This window comes from Anser brachyrhynchus, assembly GCF_964034855.1.
Source record: "Anser brachyrhynchus genome assembly, chromosome: 1".
NCBI classification, from domain to species: domain Eukaryota; kingdom Metazoa; phylum Chordata; class Aves; order Anseriformes; family Anatidae; genus Anser; species Anser brachyrhynchus.
Genome location: NC_137694.1, coordinates 172627913 through 172647807, shown reverse-complemented (window position 1 = coordinate 172647807; position 19895 = coordinate 172627913). Strand labels below are relative to the sequence as shown.

Below are 19895 nucleotides of genomic sequence, written 5' to 3'. Positions count from 1 at the left end.
TCTTACTTTATTCACTAAGACTGGAAGCATTACATGGTTTAAGAGAAAGAAAAACAGAAGTATATTGAAATACTGACAGACAACAACATCCTGCTACCAATGGCAGATTTCTAGGAAATGTCTTCACCCAGAGACAAAAAGATGCACTCTTTATATAAGATTATGATTTTCACTAGATGCCAAAACAAGAATGAGAGATAACGTCTACATTTACATTCCTATATGAGACATTAGAACTGTCATAGCAGTGCTCAAACAGACACTAGAATATTTTTCCTTAACGTCACAAGAGAAAAAAGCAAGCAAAGAGAATAATTTAGAATCACAGTATCATAGAATCATCTAGTTTGGAAAAGAACTTCAAGATCATCAACTTAACTGTCAACCTGACCTACTGAGACCCATCACCAAACCATGTCCCTTAGAGCCACAATGTAAAATATGTAAGACCAGTCTGGAGGTACAGTTCTTCATGAGGTCAGACAGACTTGGCCTAACCATTTTCATTAATATATTGCATATACGCCAAATTTTTACACATATCACACCCTTAACTTTCTAAAATGTATGTGAGTTATCAAATATTGGAATATTGTAAAACAGAACAAGAACGGATCTACCTTTACCCCAGTAGGGCACTTGGCTTTCCATATGGCACTTCATCTGCTACTGGTGTACATCTGTCTCACTGAAAACGTTAGACAGTTAGATTCACTAACAATTACAGGCTGCAACAAGTTTGATTTCAATTATAACAGGAGAGGAAAACAGCTGGGATCCCCAAGGGGAGGAGCAGGTACCTTGAGGGTGAATCAAAAATCAGAATGGTACATTGTATGCTACTAATTAAGATGAAATGAAGTCAAGATATAAATTTTTATTTATATAAATACCTGAAGTTGGTCAGTTTCACTAACACCACATTTGAGACAGAAAAATAGTACCTAATTGACTAGCATGTATTTTAATTCATTCTAAACTAAAGCTACATTCTAAACTAAAAAAGCAGCTTACTTTTGAAAACAGTCAAAATAAAATCCAAACACAAAGAATACAAGTGTTTGTCCAACATCTCAGAATTACACCCAAGTTAAGAGACTTATTTTAGTCAATAGACAATAGTCAACAGTCAATTAGTCATTAGTCAATAATAGGCAAATAGTGAATTAGTCATTAGTCAATAATAGGCACAAAGACTTATGAACAGAACAATATATAAAAAAAAACTTCTGCCATATTTAATAACAATACCTACTCTTGCAGACTGCAAAATAAAATGAATAGAATAAAATAAAATAAAATAAAATAAAATAAAATAAAATAAAATAAAATAAAATAAAATAAAATAAAATAATAAAATAAAAATAAAATAAAATAATAAAATAAAATAAAATAAAATAAAATAAAATAAAATATAAAATGTACAGAGCATTCAACTTCTCAGAATCCTGACTCAAGCAATTATTATCATCTAACTTGAACAGCAGAGAAAATGCTTCACCTTTTGTAACTTTTTCTGTAGGAAAAAAAATGGTTCCTATATGACCTACTAATTGGAAACCAAGCCATTTATATGTACCATACTCAAATGAGATACCTGAATACTCTCAGATTGTATCCTTTAACTTACCCCATTATTTACAGCTCAGTGTCTCTTTGGTCTCTCAGAGAAAGATTATATTACTTTAGGACAAACTCAGTCATAAGCTTTATGCTCTTAACACGTCCTTCACAGATTTGCCCCTTCCTCCTGTTTTTGATTATTCCATGCATTGTTTTTCTCCCTTGCATATATGCAAACTGTCAGATACGCGTGGAGTGTGTGTGGGGGGTTTCTTCCCAAAATGAACAGATGTTATCAATGCCAAAGGAGCACTATATTCCTAGAAGGGATCATTTCAATCATGTGTCTATTCAAAAGCATTGCTCAGATAAATGGCACCATGACTACATTTGCCACTCTACAAATAACTAAGCTGTGGCTGGAAGACAAAGCTGCCATAGCTGAACTCCATCATATAATTGTTGCTGACTCTGCACATCTGTAACACATTTGGGTTGAAGACCAGAGAATGATAGAAACCACAGTGACAACTGCTAGCTAGCCTTACATATGGATGACATAAAGGAGACTGGCCTGAGGCTATGTGACTAGCAAGGCCACATGGCTCACTAGCTTGGCTTGTGGCACGTGCCAACAACATGATTTAGAAAGCAATAAACAGTTAAGACAATAACCCCTCATGAGTGAGCACATCCATGAACATCCAGCATCACATAGAAGTCTGAGCCTGAACTGCTGTATAGAGGGTACCAGCTGCCAAACATGACCCAGTTGCACAGTTGTAGTCAGTGTCCTGGTCCCCTCCCTCCTTGCTGATCTGTACTAGAATGAAAGAAATGCATCTGCCTTGATTGGTATAGGTATGTGTGTGTGGGTGTGCATGCATATTGTAGAACAGATTTCATAGAAGCAAAATTGCTATCCACTTGCTACCACCACCTCACATGCTAAATACATTTTTGATTATTTATCACTGAGTGCTTCTTTTCCATTCCTACATCTATCCCACCCCATGCTAGTTCCCCCATAAAGTCATGCAATCTGAACTGCCACATAAACAGGTACACCAGACTCACCTAAAATCTTCTGCATCTAATCTTTGGGTCCAGGTACTAATTAACATTAAAATCAATTACTAAAATCTAACTTCAAGAAATAGAAAATCCAGTAGGTGGTGTGCAACTTGTTTTAGGAGTGTTTTTGTTCTTTTTTTATTATTATAATTTGTTTTTTTGTTTGTTTTAGATTCCATTATAAACAATGTTAATGAAGATTTATTTGTTTTGTCAAGAAGCCTTCAGAAAGAGACTGTGTAATTGCTATTTAAATGAACAAAATACTCACAGGTAATTCAATGATTTTTTTTTTTTTTAAGCAATACCATACTTTTTTTCTTTTCTTCATATTAATTAATATATTGCAAAATGATCAGTCCTCATTTACTGTACAAACCATCAACATTATTTGCTAATTGGTCAGACTGTGAAGATGTATCAGTATGAAAATTTAAAAAAATTAAGTTTAAAGTACTTAAAGTGGTTTCTATAAATTAAGAGTTGGAAGAATTTTTCAAAGCCAAGCATTTGTACTGATGGGAATGAAGCTTTAGTTAAAGCCATTGCTTTATGACAGCCACAGCAGGTTGCTGTCATAAACTAGAAAATAAAAAAAAAAATATTAAAAAAATCCACACCAAATATCAGCTAACAGAACAAAGAGAATATATTTTCACTTTTTTTTTTTTGTTTTTTTTTAATCTAAAACAAGCAGGAGAAATTGTCTACTCATTTGTTTAACTCTCTTGACATATTAAACCTAGCTGAAAAGATTTGTCTGACAAGGAGCATGAAATCTTCTGGAAAAGCTGAGACGTAAAATCTTCTGGAAATTAGCTTAAAAGTTTAGAACTTTCTTCCTACTTTAGTAACCTTAGAACTTAGTTTCTACATGTTAGCATCCAACTTCCATTAAAATGATTTTCTTGACAGCTATAATTGAAAGATCAGTTTTTAAAAGATAATGTGTAGAATAATACACTTTCTCAAAAAAAAAAAAAAAGTGGTCTTGACCTTGAACGGTTACATATATACTGTTGTTAGTATTTGGAATAAAACTACATCAGGACTCTTCATTCTATACTTAATATCCACTGAAATAAATTATTATCAGTGACAACTGCTAAAACAGTACAGTCTAGTAGGTATACAAAAAGACATCCAAAAAGTGAGCTAGAAGCTTAGGTGCATGTTCCATCATTACTCCACTGCTTCAGTGTACTTCGGTATGTTCTAACTAGGTATCCATTCTCCATTGCTTTAATAGGAACTTATATATAGCTACCTATGCATAGGCACCTACAATTCTAGTATATGGAGCTCGATGCTGCTTATTAGTATGTTCATTTTAAATTGCTTGTCCCAACTACGTATGATGGACTTTTTCCCTTCAAAGTTTCCTTCAAATTTCATGTCATTGAATCGATATATAACCACAGCATTCTTTATCAATAGAGAAGAGAAAGATAAGATAGCTATCTAGATCTCTATATTGGTTTTATAGTATACGAAGAGAGATTCCACAAAGCTCATTCAGAATATTTTACAGTAGAAAAAGAAAGCAATTAACTTACCTCTGAAATGCCTATATTGAGGCTAAAATAGTCTACTATTGAGGCTAAAAAGCTGAATAGTAGTAGTTAGGAAATAACTAATTGATGTTAGAAAATAACTAATTAATGTTTTAAGTTTAATGTCTGATACTGGAAACTTGCTATTTTCTAGCTTTTTTTTTTTTTTCCTGACGTAGCTTAAAACAACTGCCACAGAGTGCTTAGTTTTGGTGGAAGAGGGCTAAATTATAAAGGAAAAAAACTTCTTACTGTAAGCTTGTAGTTTTAATAAACGTAGTTGAACAAATGTAATTAAACATAAATGTATCAAAAGATGTGAACAACTTCAGATTGCAATTTTTATTTTTAAACTTTAAAATGTGACAGTTCTGAACTTCTACATGGGATTTTGTAATATAAATTAATTTCAACAAATTCTCTTTTAAAAGCACAGTTAATAGAGAGATACTGAAAATTCTATCCAGATTCTACAGTACTTCATTTCACAAACAAATAAATACCACCACCACCATCCCAAAGACAAACAAACAAAACCAAAACCACCACCACCACCACCAACCGCAAATAACAAAAATAAAACAAAACAAAAAATACACCAGCATGGAAATTGATGGACTAGATTGCAGTTCTGTACAGAGCAGAAACTGTGCATCTAAGTAAACCATAGGTGCTCTTACTGTAGAGCTTCAGAAATCAAAGCATTGAACCCTGGTTATTCTCTGATTACTGACTCTGAAAGTGGAGGACAGCCAGCATCTGCTGGACTCATCTTCTGAGAAACCCACATGGTGCTTAAAAGGAGATCGTTATTTTCCTTGGCTTACTGGGTTGGTGTCAAGAGTGAGCGTTATACAAGACTAACAAGAGGATGTCTGGAGAAAGGTACTATTCAGGCCTACCTGTGAACCATTATTTGTTCTGATGGCAATAGCTAGTCTTCATAAAGATAACAGAAAATGTATTACAAACTTCAAATGAGCAATTCACTCTTCCTCTTGTCAGATGGTAGTTCTACTTCACTACAGGCATTACTTCAGCTTTACACAAGCATGACAATATTGAAAAAAAAAAGAAAAAAAAAAAGAAACATTATTTTATACAGTTGCAGTAATGCACTTTGAGTACTGCAGGAGGTTTGCCCATTGAATTCAGTGACAGCAGGGCCCAAAATACCTGACTTAAAATTAAATGCTTATTTTATTTATTTCAGTGGATCTGATATCTTACCACCCATGGTTTGTCAGGTACCCAAATCTCCCACAAGTACTTCGGCATATCTCCAAAATTCAGTGCCAAAAAAGCAATAATATTTAGATAAAAAAGATGTGTCATTCTTACTAAAGATCTTTGGATAAGCCACCGCCCCAAAAGCCCAATACTGGCAATATATAAAGCAAAATGGGAGAAAACTTCTGTCGAAGGAAGATAAATAACTTTTAACGAGGTCTCACAAACTTCAGATGACATAGTCTAGTGTTACCAAACATATGCATGGTAATATTTAAAGTGCTACATCAAACATCAGTTTGGTTTCTGAAGGCTTATTGTGTAATATTTTGCTGCAACCAGGCAACAGATTTTCAGACAGCAGGGCAGGTTTTTATTGTTCTGTTTAGTGAACTACCAACTGAAATTGCTGTCTTATAACAATAAGATTTTTTTTTTAATTTAATGCACTATTAAGCTTTTTATTAAGATATTATTAATCAACCATGAGACTCTAAAAAGCAAAAACAGCAGATCTTTAAAGCTGCAATTAAAGCTGTGTTTAATGCAGGAGCATTAATGGATGTTCATGCTCTGTTACTAACTGCTGAATATAAATAGCACTATGTACATCAGGTTCCCTCCTGAGTATAATACTCAGACACCCCAAAATACCATGTCTCCAAGGTCTCAAATCATTATAACTCCACGTGACTATAAATTAACCGTGGAAGGAAAGTTCAGTAGGTTACCAAGTTCGAAGAACCTTCAAAACTACGTATTCCTATAGGAACCAAATTGGTTATCCAATGTGACAACAGATTAGTAGCACAATAATTCTGAACAATGTAAGCCAGAAAAACACATGCATTTGGAAGGATAGTCTGAAATGCAGGTACCAGCCCAGCACCAGGCCTTTTTGCTGTTCTATTTTATTGGAGAAAAGGATGCTCCCCAGAGAGAGAACGTTACATTAAGAGTAATGTATCTGGAAAGTCAGACAATTTCAAATCCATTCTCTGTAGAGTAACATGACCAAATTGCAAACAAGTATTCTGTGCACCATATTCAGACAGAACATTAGCATTCTGTACAGAATTGTTTATCCACTCCTTTAACATCATATAGTGAGCAAAATCCTCAAAAAACTTTACATCAAATAGTACTTTTATTCACAGTGGAAAACACATGTCTCTTCCAAAGTACTCCCAACGGACACCTCAGGTATTTCACACAAGTTCGGTGTTCTTGGAGAATTATATTACAGTTCTAAAAGCTTTTTTCAAGAACTCCCCTTGAAAGCAAAAAGTCATTGTACGTATTTGTATCAACGAAAAGTATTCTCCTCTGATATCTGAAGTTACATTTCCAGCTGACTTCAGGAGGTCCCCTCTTTGCCATATAAAATTTCATTTAAAATAAAAGAAGAAAATGCTTTACACAAGCAGAAATGTTATTTGGTCTTATACTCTGAATCAAAAGGTACTTATACAATCCAAGGAGATTAAATAAGCATAGTTTAAGAGAAAGGTGAAAGCCGCTGAGAATGCCTCATTTTAAAATCTGCCTGTACCTCCTCTGATATTTTGTTTTCCTCATTTACATGAGTACAAATGAAGTGCAATTCACCCAAAGGCAACAGAATTAAACCATTGAAAAAGCAGACAGGGAGTCCCTGTGGATCAAGTTCTCTTTTTAGAGTGTATATTGCACAGTTTTATCCACTTTGATAAAGTGATGAGTTTTTGAAGGTTGTGTGCCATATTATCAAATACTATCTTACTTGATAGAAAGTCACCTTTACATAAATAAATCACCTTTACAGAAATTGTAAGTATTGTTTCCCAATAACAATTGGAAAGTAATCACAAGAATAATTTCAATAACAGCCAATAATAATTTTTTTTCGCCATACCCTAAGCTAGTTGAAAGCTTAGCGAGACAATCAAAATAAAACAAGAATGGACAGGAATAAAATTCCATTCATATAGAAATTACCAAGTGAAAAAACAAATGCATGGGATCATTGAGTACGAGACCATTTTTCTACATAGCTACTTTCCCAAAAGGCAGACTGCTGCTACATAAGAAATAAAATGCCTTCTTCACTTTTCTATTGCTTTTGGTAATAATTAAGATCATTACATGTGGCAGGGTCAGCAAAGAGAGCAGCTTGCCTTGATCCCCATCTTTCTACAGCTTCTCTATTCCCACCAGCAAGCAGACAGAAGAAAGCAGTGAAATGACTCCTGCTCTGTCCTGCAAGCGACTATTCTAACTAGAATTAAACCTGGACCTTACTCTTCACCCAAATAAATTACAGCTGGAGACTGAAAGAAGGAAGGTTTTGACACAGACAAATATATATATTTGAATATATGTATGGAGATACATATATATATATGTATATATATCCACAAGGAAAGAGTAACATGAAACATATTTTTAAAGTATTACAAAGAATGGTTTAATGTTCCAATAGGAGATGAGTCCCTTGTCCCTGAGGCCAGTGCAGAAAGCACTCCCTTTATTTGTTGACCTAAATTCATGATTTCTGAAAGGGTTCATGACTACCTTTGTAGTGGTTTACGTGGCAAGGTTTTGGTAGCAGGGGGCCATAGGGGTGGCTTTTGTAAGAGGGATCTAGAAGCTGCCCCCTGTTTGGTAAGGGCCCCACTGCTGACCAGAGCCGAGCCAATAAGTGATGTTGTTTTGCGCCTCTGTGAGAGCATATTTAAGACAGGGGAAAAAAATGCTGTGCCACACAGCAGCTGGGAGAGTGAGAGGAGTGAGGAACAGCCTTGCAGGCGCCAAGGTCAGTGAAGAAGGAGGGGGAGAGGTGCTCCAAGCGCCGGAGCAGAACTCCCCTGCGGCCTGTGGTGAGGACCATGGTGAAGTAGGCTGTCCCCCTGCAGCCCATGGAGTACCACGGAGGAGCAGGATTCCACGCTGCAGCCTGTGGAGGAGACCACAGTGGAGCAGGTGGACCTGCACCGACGGAGACTGCGGCCTGTGGAAGACCCCTGCCGGAGCAGATTCCGGGCCGGACCTGTAGCCCGTGTAGAGGAGACCACGCAGGAGCAGGTGACCTGGCAGGAGCTGCTGCCCGTGGGGGATCCAGGTTGGAACAGTTTGCTCCTGAGGGATGAACCCTGTGGTACGGACCCATATCTGGAGCAGTTCTTGAAGAGCTGCTGCCTGTGGGAAGCCCACACTGTATCAGTTCGGCAAGGACTTCATCCTGTTGGAGGGACCCCACAGCACAGGGGACGAGAGTGACCGAGAAGGAGTGGCGGCGAAGAAGCGCTATAGACTGACCATAACCACCGTTCCCCTGTTCCCCTGCGCCGCTCGGGAGGAGGAGGTGGAAGAGGATGGATGGGGGGGAAGGTGCTTTTGGTTTCTTTCCTTTGTTTCTCACTTCTCCAGCTTGTTATTAATAGGTAATAAATCTTACTATCTCCCTATGCTGAGTCTGTTTTGTCCATCACAATAATTGCTGCATGATCTCCCTGTCCTTATCTCAACCCTTGAGCCCTTTTCATCATATTTTCTCCCCGTTCCTCTTTGAGGAGGGGGAGTGAAAGAGTGGATTTGGTGTAGCTCGGCCGCCCACCCGAGTAAAACCACCACAACCTTACATTTCAATTTCAGGGTTGGATTCGAGAGGTCTTAAGAATATATAGCTTCTTCATCAAAAGGGGTTGAAAAGTCAACATAATTTAAGGTATCATAAAACATGCAAGATTTGTTTCTGTAAAAGTTAGTACAGTTTTATCTTTTTCTCTCCAACTGTTCTTCTATTTCATGAGCTGACATCAGCAAAAACCTTCAACCAAAATGCACACAGGCTTTTTATTTCATCTATCATCTACCATTGACAAACAAAAAGGTTGTGAGAATATCTTGAACTAAACAGTTTGGATGGAAAAGGGAAATGACAAAGTCAGCATCCTAGATTTGATTGTAATCCATAGCAAGTAAGAACACACAAACACACACAACTTGGCAGTTGCTTTTACCCAGTAAAATGAACAAATAGAACGACAGACCTGCTAAGAGTCTGAAAACAACCTACTGTGTCTTCATTTTATGCAAGAAAGGAAGAGAAAGAGATTAGCCTAAACTCCTACAATAATATGGATTTTTCAGCTGACAAAAGCAATACTACATAAAATCTTTCCTGTGCTTTATTTCTAATTACTTTTTATCCTTTAATGAACAAGAAAGTACGTGATCTTGAAAGTCCTTGTGCAGTCCAAACTCCCACTAAAATTAATGGGACGTTTTTTCCAGTCTAAAAGCTCTGAGATCAGGCCTCAAACTTAGCTTTCTAAGCTCCCATTAATCAAACTTTTAGTTTTTTTGTTTGCTTGTTTGTTTGTTTGTTTGTTTTACTTTTCTGCTAGGATCATATATTCAGAAATACAGATGCAAGAAATCATAGTCTTTTCTGAGGAAGGAAGAGTGCTGTACTTTGTTATCATCAAAATTTTAACTCAATTTCACAAGTGAAACCCTGATTTTGAAGAACCTATTACCTGGACACCAAATTCTTAATTTTTCTTCTTCAAATAGTTTATAGAGATGTCACAGAGCACCCGTAGAAGTTACAGTGTCTGATTTGTACAAGTGAACTGTGTACATAAACTTTCTTATTAAGCAAACTTCTCTGAAACTAATGGACAAAACCAAGAGATTCTGAACATCCTTGTCTCCCATTCCCAATAAAGGGACTTGCCTCTTTCCAGAAGTTGGAGGAAAGTTGGTTTTGAAAAGGGTGTGGGGAAAATACAGAGTTAATATACTGAGTTAAATAACATAAGCTAAACATGAAAAAAGTTCATTTTTCCTATGGAGCCCCACACAACTCACAACATATGTCTGAACATTACAGCGCACAAAAGAAAAAAATAAACCTTTATTTGGATGCCTCAGTGAATCATGTTGGTTTGCAAACTGTTGGTCTGCTGTTGGTAAAAAGAAAAAAAAAAAAAAGGAAAGAAAACTAGCAAGAAAGTTCTGAATTCAAAAGAATGTACAGTATTTTTGGCTGTAAGACACTAGCATCATTACCCCAGCATAGTTCTCTGTTTTCTCCCACTTAATTACTATAGGAGACTCTTGCACAGAAGTAAAATTAAAATACACTGTAACTTGTCAAATCAAGAAGTACTAACAGCAGTGTAGAAAAGAAAAGCCATGAGACTTGTTTATGTTTGATCATTAATAAGCCTTAGCAGGGATAATATCTTTTATTCATTTTTTACACTTAGGTGTCAAAGTAACATGTGTATAAGAGAGAACTGAAAGGAGAGCACTGAATTTAATTGCTCACTTAGAGAGCCTGTGTACTGGATGTATTACATCTGGATGTATATCATCTGGATATGAGGATATGGTTCTGCATGGATCCTTACATTGGATATTGTACCTTTCTGTGAAGATACCTGTGAAAGTTCTGTAACATCACCTCCATTTATTAAGAACTCAGGAATAATGAATTACTGATCTTTTAATTACAGTTGAGAAATAAAAGACCCAGCACATAACAGAAAGAAGGAGAAATAAGGATGATGAGCTGATTTGCATTTTGACACATTGACACACACACATGTAAAATACTTCCACAATAAACATTAAATTGAAGAAGAAGCACCAGATAAGTCCTTGCCAATTTACTGAGTTCTTGTGTTTGCCAGCTGGCATGGTTTAAATTGACTTCAGCATTCTTTTGCCTACAGCTTCCCTTTATTTTTAAAGGCTGTAATTTAAAAGACATAAAAAATCACATAAAAATATTAAATAAATAATACCTAATGGTAATGGCTGCTTCTCCTGAGAGAGGAAATAAATAAATAAATAAATAAATAAATATGCAGAAAGTAAAAGCAACAGCTACAGTTGTAGACATAAGTAATTTTGCATGTTTTCAGGAAAAAAAAAAAGAAAAAAAGGGAAAAATAGAAAAAAAAAACAGGCAAAGTCACTTTCTAAAGGATCTTTTTCTTTTTCTGGAGTAAAACCTTAAAAAGCAAATTACAATTAATTAAACAGAATTAAAGCTAGAATATAAAGTCAGTGTTAGAACTGAAAGGTTCACAAGACATGCAATTATTTTCCTTTGTAAGCAATTAAGTATGCTTTTAGAAAGACAAATTAACATCTTCTTAGGTAAAGAAATTAAGCACATTTTTCACTGCTCATTCTTTTAAACCTATTCTAAAATCTATCTGTATTGATATTAGCAATGAACACAGAATGAAGAAAATCTAGTGAGAGAAATCTTCTATATCACAAAGAAATTCTGCCCCACCAGAAGAAAACAAAAAGAGACTTCATAACGAAAGTTTGATTTTCAAACCATGTGCATTCCCCCTTCCAGCTTGAAACATAGTACTCTGTATACTATCAACATTTTGCTGTTAAAGTCACATCTTGTATTTACCATTGTTTCATGGATCTCTACCTCCTGCTTTTGTTCCACTCTTTTTTTTTTTAAATAAATCTCTGTTACTTGACTAGTAACTGTTAAAATGAAATGTTGTTGTGGTTTAACCCGGCTGGCAGCTAAACACCACACAGCCGTTCGCTCACCCTCCCCCCTCCCTCTCTGGGATGGGGGGAGAGAAACGGGAAAGTGAAGCCTGTGAGTTGAGATAAAGACAGTTTATTAAGACAGGAAAATAATAATAACAATAATAATAATAATAGTGATAATGGTAATAGTATTAACAATAATAATGTGTAAGAAAACAAGTGATGCACAATGCAATTGCTCACCACCCGCTGACCGATGCCCAGCCTATCCCCGAGCAGCCGGCCCCCCCCACCCCGGCCAGCCACCCCTATATATTGTTTAGCATGACGTCAGATGGTATGGAATACCCCTTTGGCCAGTTTGGGTCAGCTGTCCTGGGTCTGTCCCCTCCCAGCTCCTGCTGCACCCCCAGCCTGCTCGCTGGCAGGACAGAGCGAGAAGCCGAAAAGTCCTTGGCCTGGTGTAAACACTGCTCTGCAACAATTAAAACATCAGCATGTTATCAGCGCTCTTCTCATCCTAATCCAAAACATAGCACCCTACCAGCTACTATGAGGGAACATTAACTCTGTCCTAACTGGAACCAGGACAAATGTGAAAAGGAAATAATGCTGCAAAGAAATTGCAAACCCAACAGTAAGTTCACCTTTTTACTCTACAGTGAATTAGTTCTCATTTATTTATTGTCTATGTAATGTCTAATTAAAACTGATATCCTGGTATGAGACGATTTGACAGGTATAAAATTTTATAACTTGTGCCAAGGTGAATATATAATTTCAGTAGAATAGTTTGCTTGTTTTGAACACAGACATCTAGATGTAATACACACATAAAGGCAACATAACACAATCATTAACCAAGGACAGAACTGTCTTGGCATTTCTAATTCAGTACAATTCTTTATGGCTGAAAGGGATCTGAACTAATTGTTAATGATGACACTTTACAACTGGACTCAGCCATAGAAGATTATATCATCATCCTGCAAATACCAAATTATTGTTTTGTTTTGTTTTGCTTTTTTCTCTTATTGTTCCCTAATGTTATGAACTGTGAAAACTTCCATCCTTATCTCAAGAGCAAAGACATGGTCATATACTACAAAGAATAATATGTGGTTCTTGAGAAATAGATGACCATTACTTAGGTCCATGTGGGTTATTCCCACATGAAATAAATTGGTGGTTTCAATTTAGCTCAAAGTAGATGTGATTTATCTATGAAATACCACAAACAGACTACTTATGGGAAATTCTAAGGTCAAAGAGTTCAAAGATTCAAACCACTACCTGACCAAGAGTGACTGGCTCTGTACTGCTGTTCAATGCAGTGCATCTCTTATATCGATAAACTATGAAAACAGTAAATGCTAAAGGTTTACAACCTTTCATGGTTGTGAAACTCTCTGAAAGTAAAGATACAAAAGTCTCAATTATATGAAAAACAACAACGTCCAGGGGATAGATCATTTCAGTAGCTACACCATTAAGCTAGAAAACTATATGCAATGGGAAAAAGAAAACAGAATTTATTGCTGATAACATGTACTCTCCAGATATTTCTAAATATCTGCATATTAGTGGTAGCATGTTTAAAAAAGAAAAAAGGGGGGGGGGGGGAGGAAAAAATAGTCTCTCTCTTTAAAAGCAGTAAAATGTCTCTCATGTTTTCTCTTTCTCTCAGAGGCAGCATATTGTGAAGGACAATCCTTTACCCCTCAGAAGAGAATTCTAGTCTGGTGGGAAGATTCTCAGTGATGCAAAGTTACATTTTACTGAAATCCCAAAGGTAGTGGTGATTCAGCTTTGAAAGTGGCACTACAATTCAATGTACTATTTTTTTCTCCCAGTTCTATGCGTTGACTCCAATCCTGTGAATTCTGTAAGCTAGAATCCATGCTGGGAATGAACACTGAGACTTTCTTGTAATCATTTACACAAGTGGCACAGCAATTCTGTTATGAAGTGAACAAATTATAAAGTGAACAGCAGCCTTCTGGTTGAGGAGGAGGGGTACAGTTAATTAATGTTACCATTGAAAGAAAAAAAAAATGTAAACTTCTGACAATAGTCTGAAGGAAATCATGTGGAATTTATTGTTATAGGTTTATTTTTCTCCCAATAAAGAATAGCAATAAAGTAATCCTAATGAAGACCATCAGAATATCAAAGAAACAAAGCAATGCTCACAAAGAAACTCCAGAAATCACCATGATTACAATGACTAGAAATTGATTGACTGAGCCCTTTGTTAGCAACTTTTCTTTCACAAACTGAAAAAAAAATATTTTGTCAAGATTTGCATAAAGAACCTACATTGTTACAGGCATTCCTATTCAATTATTCATATAGCTTGTTTCTAGTAAGTCTAATCTTATTTTCTTTTCTGTCTGAATGTCACAAATTTTATCTCAGAACTTACACTGAAGTTAGTATTAAAAGGAGCGGGAAGGGGCTGTGCTGAGGTTTAAAACATTGCATACTTAGTAATACAATTATCACAGCTGCCTGCGTAGTTGGTCAGAGGTTGATGCATACATCAAGAAATCTTAACTGATCTGTGTTGATCCTATTGCCGCACATTCTCTAAATAAATAAATAAATAGATAGATAGATAAAAGGCACCTTTCATGCTTTCATGTTGTGAATGAGGCTTCTTCATAATCATCACTACCTTCTTAAATAGTCTTCAATAGTCTTCTCTCTAAAAATTTTCTAATTTTATGAAAGATAAGCCTGAAGTGGAAACAGAGGTCAATAAATACATGATAAACACATGCTGTCTTTACTGTATTTTGGATACCAAACGTTTCACTCATTTTAAAGAACAAGATAACAAACATTTTTCAATAAGACAATGTCAAAAGGTCTAAAAGCTTTGCTTGTTATACCATCCCACACTAATCCTGACATTGCCAGCAGTTGATTTGTATCAGTATTACAATATAATGTAATTAGTAATGGTAATATTACCACAAATCGTATAAACAGCACTACTCTACTGCTTTTGAATTAGTTTTGTAAGCATGTTAATAACATACCATCAAGCATCAATATGAATCCTTGACAGCTTCTTGAAAAAAGGCTGTGCATGCCTAAGCAATTTTCTCATATACAGGTTTTCTTTAGAAATATTGTCACTATTTCATTAGCTCAAAAGGGAGTGTATGCATAAAATAATCTCTGCTAAAAAAGTCTGACTGCTAGCCAAGAAAGCATATGTTCAATAGTCTGTATTAACTGCTGGCTAGGATAGGGTTGTAGGTACTACAGCATCAAGTGAATTTCTTCTTTAAAAGATGTCTAACAGTGAAATGAATACTTTTTATTTTCATTCTTTTTCGAAGGGGGAACCCTTTGAGTGGCACAAAATGTCATTTTGACAGTATTTCAACAAGGACTGTTAGAATGAAAACAGTGCAAACATCTTAGGTCTACACCAAAATCTCTGAAGTCCAGCAGAATTGTGGATTGTCTGACCTAACCTGGTCACCTTCCTTAAACTGTTTTTAAAAAATAATAATAAGAAGAAGAAAAATAATAAAGAATGCCACAAAATGATATTTGTGTATTTCTGCTGCATATTCTACTGCAATCTGAGGATAACCAAATCTCAACTTTCAACATTACTGGCAAAGGTAGAAACATGGTCTGCAACTCAGTTTTCCAAGTTGCATTATGCTGTTACTGCAATCACGTCTGTGACCTGCTCTCTGGACATGCCACTCCTTTTACTATAGATGGAGTCTAACATCAGGGTTTGTAATTCAATATCTATCATTTTGCTGTCAAAAGTTCAGCAAGAGGAATTTTATCATCACTATTCAAAGGTATTTTCCATACTGTCAGGCACTTGGCTGATCTGATTAGCTTTCCATTTTATATGGAACTGCTAACTTAATAAGGCATTTAGAATGCCAATAGATACCGTTAACATTATGAGATGATGCATACAAGGTTATAGAAAAGTCTCTTTTGTCAAGTTAAATTATATAGAGATGGAAAACAGATTTTTCTCTAATCTCATTTTTTTAGAAACAGTAGAACTATTTTAATTCAGTATTTTTCAAAAGTTTTTATGTCTATAGTAGATATCCCTCACATAATATTTTAGTCCAAATTTTTACAGTTTGGTTACTGCAAGTAAAAATATAATGGAAGGGGTTTTTGATTGGTTGGTTGGTTGTCTTTTGTTTGTTTGGTTGTTTGAAAGCAACAACAATCTTAAATATGGCTATACTGATAGAAATTTACAATCACAGATAAACTTTCACAGTTTCTCTGAAGGAAATTTAATGTTATGTAACTGTATTTTTCTGTGTTTCTACTTGCCAACCAGAAAACCTGTGTATTGCTGAGATTCCTTATGTCATTAATTATATAACACCAACTTTTTCATTTATTTTATTTTTTTTCAGTTTTGCAGAGGGGGAAAGGGGGAGTGAGGAACAAGGTTTTTCTTCTGTTTAACCAGGGAAACATTGGGAAACATTTTTTTAAATCTAGGAGATTCAGGTGATTTAGAAGGTCTTTGAAAACTTGAGACATTAGAAACAGATAAAATTAGTCTAAACTTAATTTTCAGGAAAAAAAAATGTTAAGAATCTGAATCCATTTGAAAGTGTAAACAGCCTCTTTGTTTTAGATTTTTTTCCAAAGTGTATAATCAAATATATATATTATTAAAAAAAAAAAAAAGTTTTGTCAAATCTATATCTTCCAACAGTCTAGGAGATAAACAGCAAATTCCAAAAGTATTTCAGTCTTCCTTCTGGAGAATCTAAATGGAAAACCAGAGAAAAGCTATTCTACTGTCATTCCCTGCCACCACTACCACCCCCCCCCCCCAAAAAAAAAAAAAAACTTTTTTAAATTTAATTCTGCTTCATTTCTGCTTAGTTCTGATTACTTTGTCATTTTAGGGATAATTCACATGATTCATTAGAAGTGGTGCATATAGAGCAAGCAGAAAACATGAAACATAATTTACACAAAGGTATCAATATTTACTGGTTGAAATATCCTTTCATTTTTAGGCCTAATATTATTTTGATGGGATTGACACTAAAAGGGTTTTAAAAAGTTTACAATTAAAAACTCCAGAGACACTTTAGTACAAAGAGATGTCTAAATCCTGAACATACACACTATATTTTGTGGACATGTACTCAGTTCAAGTCACTTGATATCCTTCTCTGTAAAAAAGAGTGTGTTTTGGAATTGGATTCTGAGTGAACAGTTCAGCAATATTTCTGTCTCACATGTTTGCATCCAATACTTCCCCAACTATTTTTTAGTGAAATCATGATCTTTGAGTAACAGAAGTTGCAATTTCTTATTTTTAAATTTTATCTCTTGCTTGGGAAACAAAAAAAAAAAAAATAGAGAACATGGGCTAACCATCCTAAACAGAATCCTTCCCTTCTCTGCCCCACCCCCCAAGTTTCCTAGCCCTTAATTAGATAGATCTGTTCTCCTCTCCATTTCAGCTTCCAGGGTTTATCTGAAATTTTACTACTGCTTGCCCTGTTCTGATTTCTTTTAGTATTTTTAAATTTTAAGTGGATTTTGTTTAACAGTTAGTAATACTTTTTCTTTACCTATGCTTAGGGTACAGAACAAAGATATGATTTGTTCAATTAAGCTGAAATAAGCAACTAGTTTTAACATTTGAATGTAGGGTCATCATGAAGTCATCCTTCCTGTAGTGAGGTATTCTAATTAGAGAAGAGGGGGAAAAAAAAATCTCTAAGATCCCCATCATCTAAGGATTGTTTAATCCATGAAAATTAGAGATCTATTATATTTTTAATTTCTATGGTAGCTGGCACAAAAATACAGAGAAGCAAAATACAACACTTCCTTTCCCTCCTTTTGCCTGACAATCACAAAGAACTAGGACCAACCAGAATAATACTGTTCCATGACTCAGATTCAGTTTATGCAGCCAAGAAGAGCCTCTTCATTACTTTTAAACTCCTGATAAAATATAAAAATCATTCCCTTGATTGGTCTCTTATATTAACAACTTTCACAAATATCAGTTGTGCAGGTTTTTTATTACATTGACATTTAATGTCCCATTGAAAATCCGGTATTCCCTGATGTGATAGAGAATCCTCTGATGTAATATATGTTGATAATACAGCAACAAAATTTAAAGCTTTTATTAACTCTGAAATCCGACATAACTTTTCCATTATGTTCATAAAACTTAATATAACCTTAAGAAAATATTAGCACATCAATTAATTCAGAATCTGTTTTACCATGGTAATTACTTATGTCAGATTTTGCAAAGATAAGTTGCATTTAGTGCTGTGATACAACTCCTATATTTAATTGCAAAGACTCTTCTAAATTTTGAATTTAGGAAAATAGAGCTTTAAAACAAACAAAACAAACAAGCAAACAAAAACTCTCAAGCTAAAATACAAATAACCAGTTTTGTGCCAAAAGAAATACTTTTAAAAAGTCTAAAAGCAACTCTGAAAATTATGTTAGAAGTTAGACAAAGAAGGAAAATTTGTCAGTTGATAACTTTCTAAATTACATAAATTTTGCAGAGTATGTTTTACCAAATAGCATTTGCTTCAGTAGTATTGCACAAAGATCTTCAATGAATAATATTAACTGTTCCTTTAATTGTTTTTATTCTCAAAACAAACTCTAATCACCAAGTCTATTACAAATATTTTTTCCCCACATTAAATCCACAGTCTTTTTTCCCCACAGCTTTAATTTAAAGTGTTACATAAAGCAGGTCACCCTATGTTCCATCTCTTGCATATACATACTTTATTTATTTGTATGAATTTGGATAAGTAGGAGGAAGAAAAAAAATTTCTGGCTTCCATTTGTTTGGAAGTTGGAGAAAACCTCAACAGCTGAAAGCAGAAGACTATAAAATTTGATCTACAGATCCATGTTAAGTTGCCGGAGGTTTTAAAAGCTTCTGTGAAGATTAGGTACAAAACAGGAAGCCCCTCTTACCTTTAAAATTTTCTCGTGTGATTTTCAAGCCAACATCACTTGTCTACTACATTACTTTACCACAGCATTAAATTACGTAATCTATATTAAGTATCATCCTAGTTGCAATAAAATTAGTCAAGCTTTATCAGAATTGCAGAAATTAAGAGAACTGCATAGGGCATATACAACATAGTGCATGTCACACAACATTTATAGCATAACTAAGATAACCCCATCTCATCATGTTTGATGGACAATAATCCTAAATAGGAAAAAAAAAAAGATAATTGCATGTATATGAGAGGAGGGCATTATGGCATATGCTAAAACAGGATTCCCAGGCCAGAACCATAAAACACATTGCCAAGTTCAGTTGTCCCACAGATTAGACACAATTTTGGCTTACAGTCTTACTTGAGATAACATAATTAAAACGTAAATTAAAAAAAAAAAAAGAGTGTCTGTTTTTCCATGATATACACAAAATGCAAATAGAAAAAACAAAACAAAACAAAACAAAAACATGAATGTGCATTTGAACACATGAACTTGCCCCTCCGCTACCAGAAACACAAACACCTTTACAAGGCCCTATTCCAATATTTAGTCCCCAGAAGCTGTTACTGCCTTCAGGCCTGTATTTGGAGCTTTTCAACTCATTCGTTTCAGAGAGTAGAACCTTCTTCTAAGCCACAGAGGTATACAGTCACAACGGATCAACATGCTATCTATAAATTCAACTCAAAGCAGGGGGATTATCTGAAGAGAGTAAAAAAAAAAAATGTAAGTATTTATTATGTCCTGCCACAAAGTATCTATATAGCAAACAATAATACATAGCATTATATTTTCAAGTTTTTGTGTGTTGTTGTTGTTGTTTTCTTCTTCCGATACTACAAGGCAGAACATTGTCAGAATGGTTAAAATATATATATATATATTTCTTTCATTACTTTGTAAATATGACTATAAGAATTC

General features: G+C 34.9%; 2 protein-coding genes across 17 annotated transcripts in view; one reads left to right on the top strand and one right to left on the bottom strand.

The window, feature by feature from the left end:
• The window catches only part of PCDH9 (protocadherin 9), an 800116-nt gene that overhangs the window by 493095 nt on the left and 287126 nt on the right, over window positions 1-19895 (bottom strand). For 2 of the 16 annotated variants that reach the window (XM_080577016.1, XM_080577024.1), the window contains one exon: window positions 12594-19676. The exons of the other annotated variants lie outside the window; for them this stretch is intronic. In XM_080577016.1, coding sequence (XP_080433142.1) covers window positions 19659-19676 — 18 coding nt within the window. In that variant the 3' untranslated portion in view covers window positions 12594-19658. Of the gene's footprint in view, window positions 1-12593; window positions 19677-19895 lie in introns of those variants that run through there. 16 annotated transcript variants of the gene reach the window in all.
• Window positions 1-19895, top strand: part of LOC308187742 (uncharacterized protein) — a gene marked incomplete at its 5' end in the record, with an annotated part of 533458 nt that overhangs the window by 328387 nt on the left and 185176 nt on the right. The window lies entirely within an intron of this gene.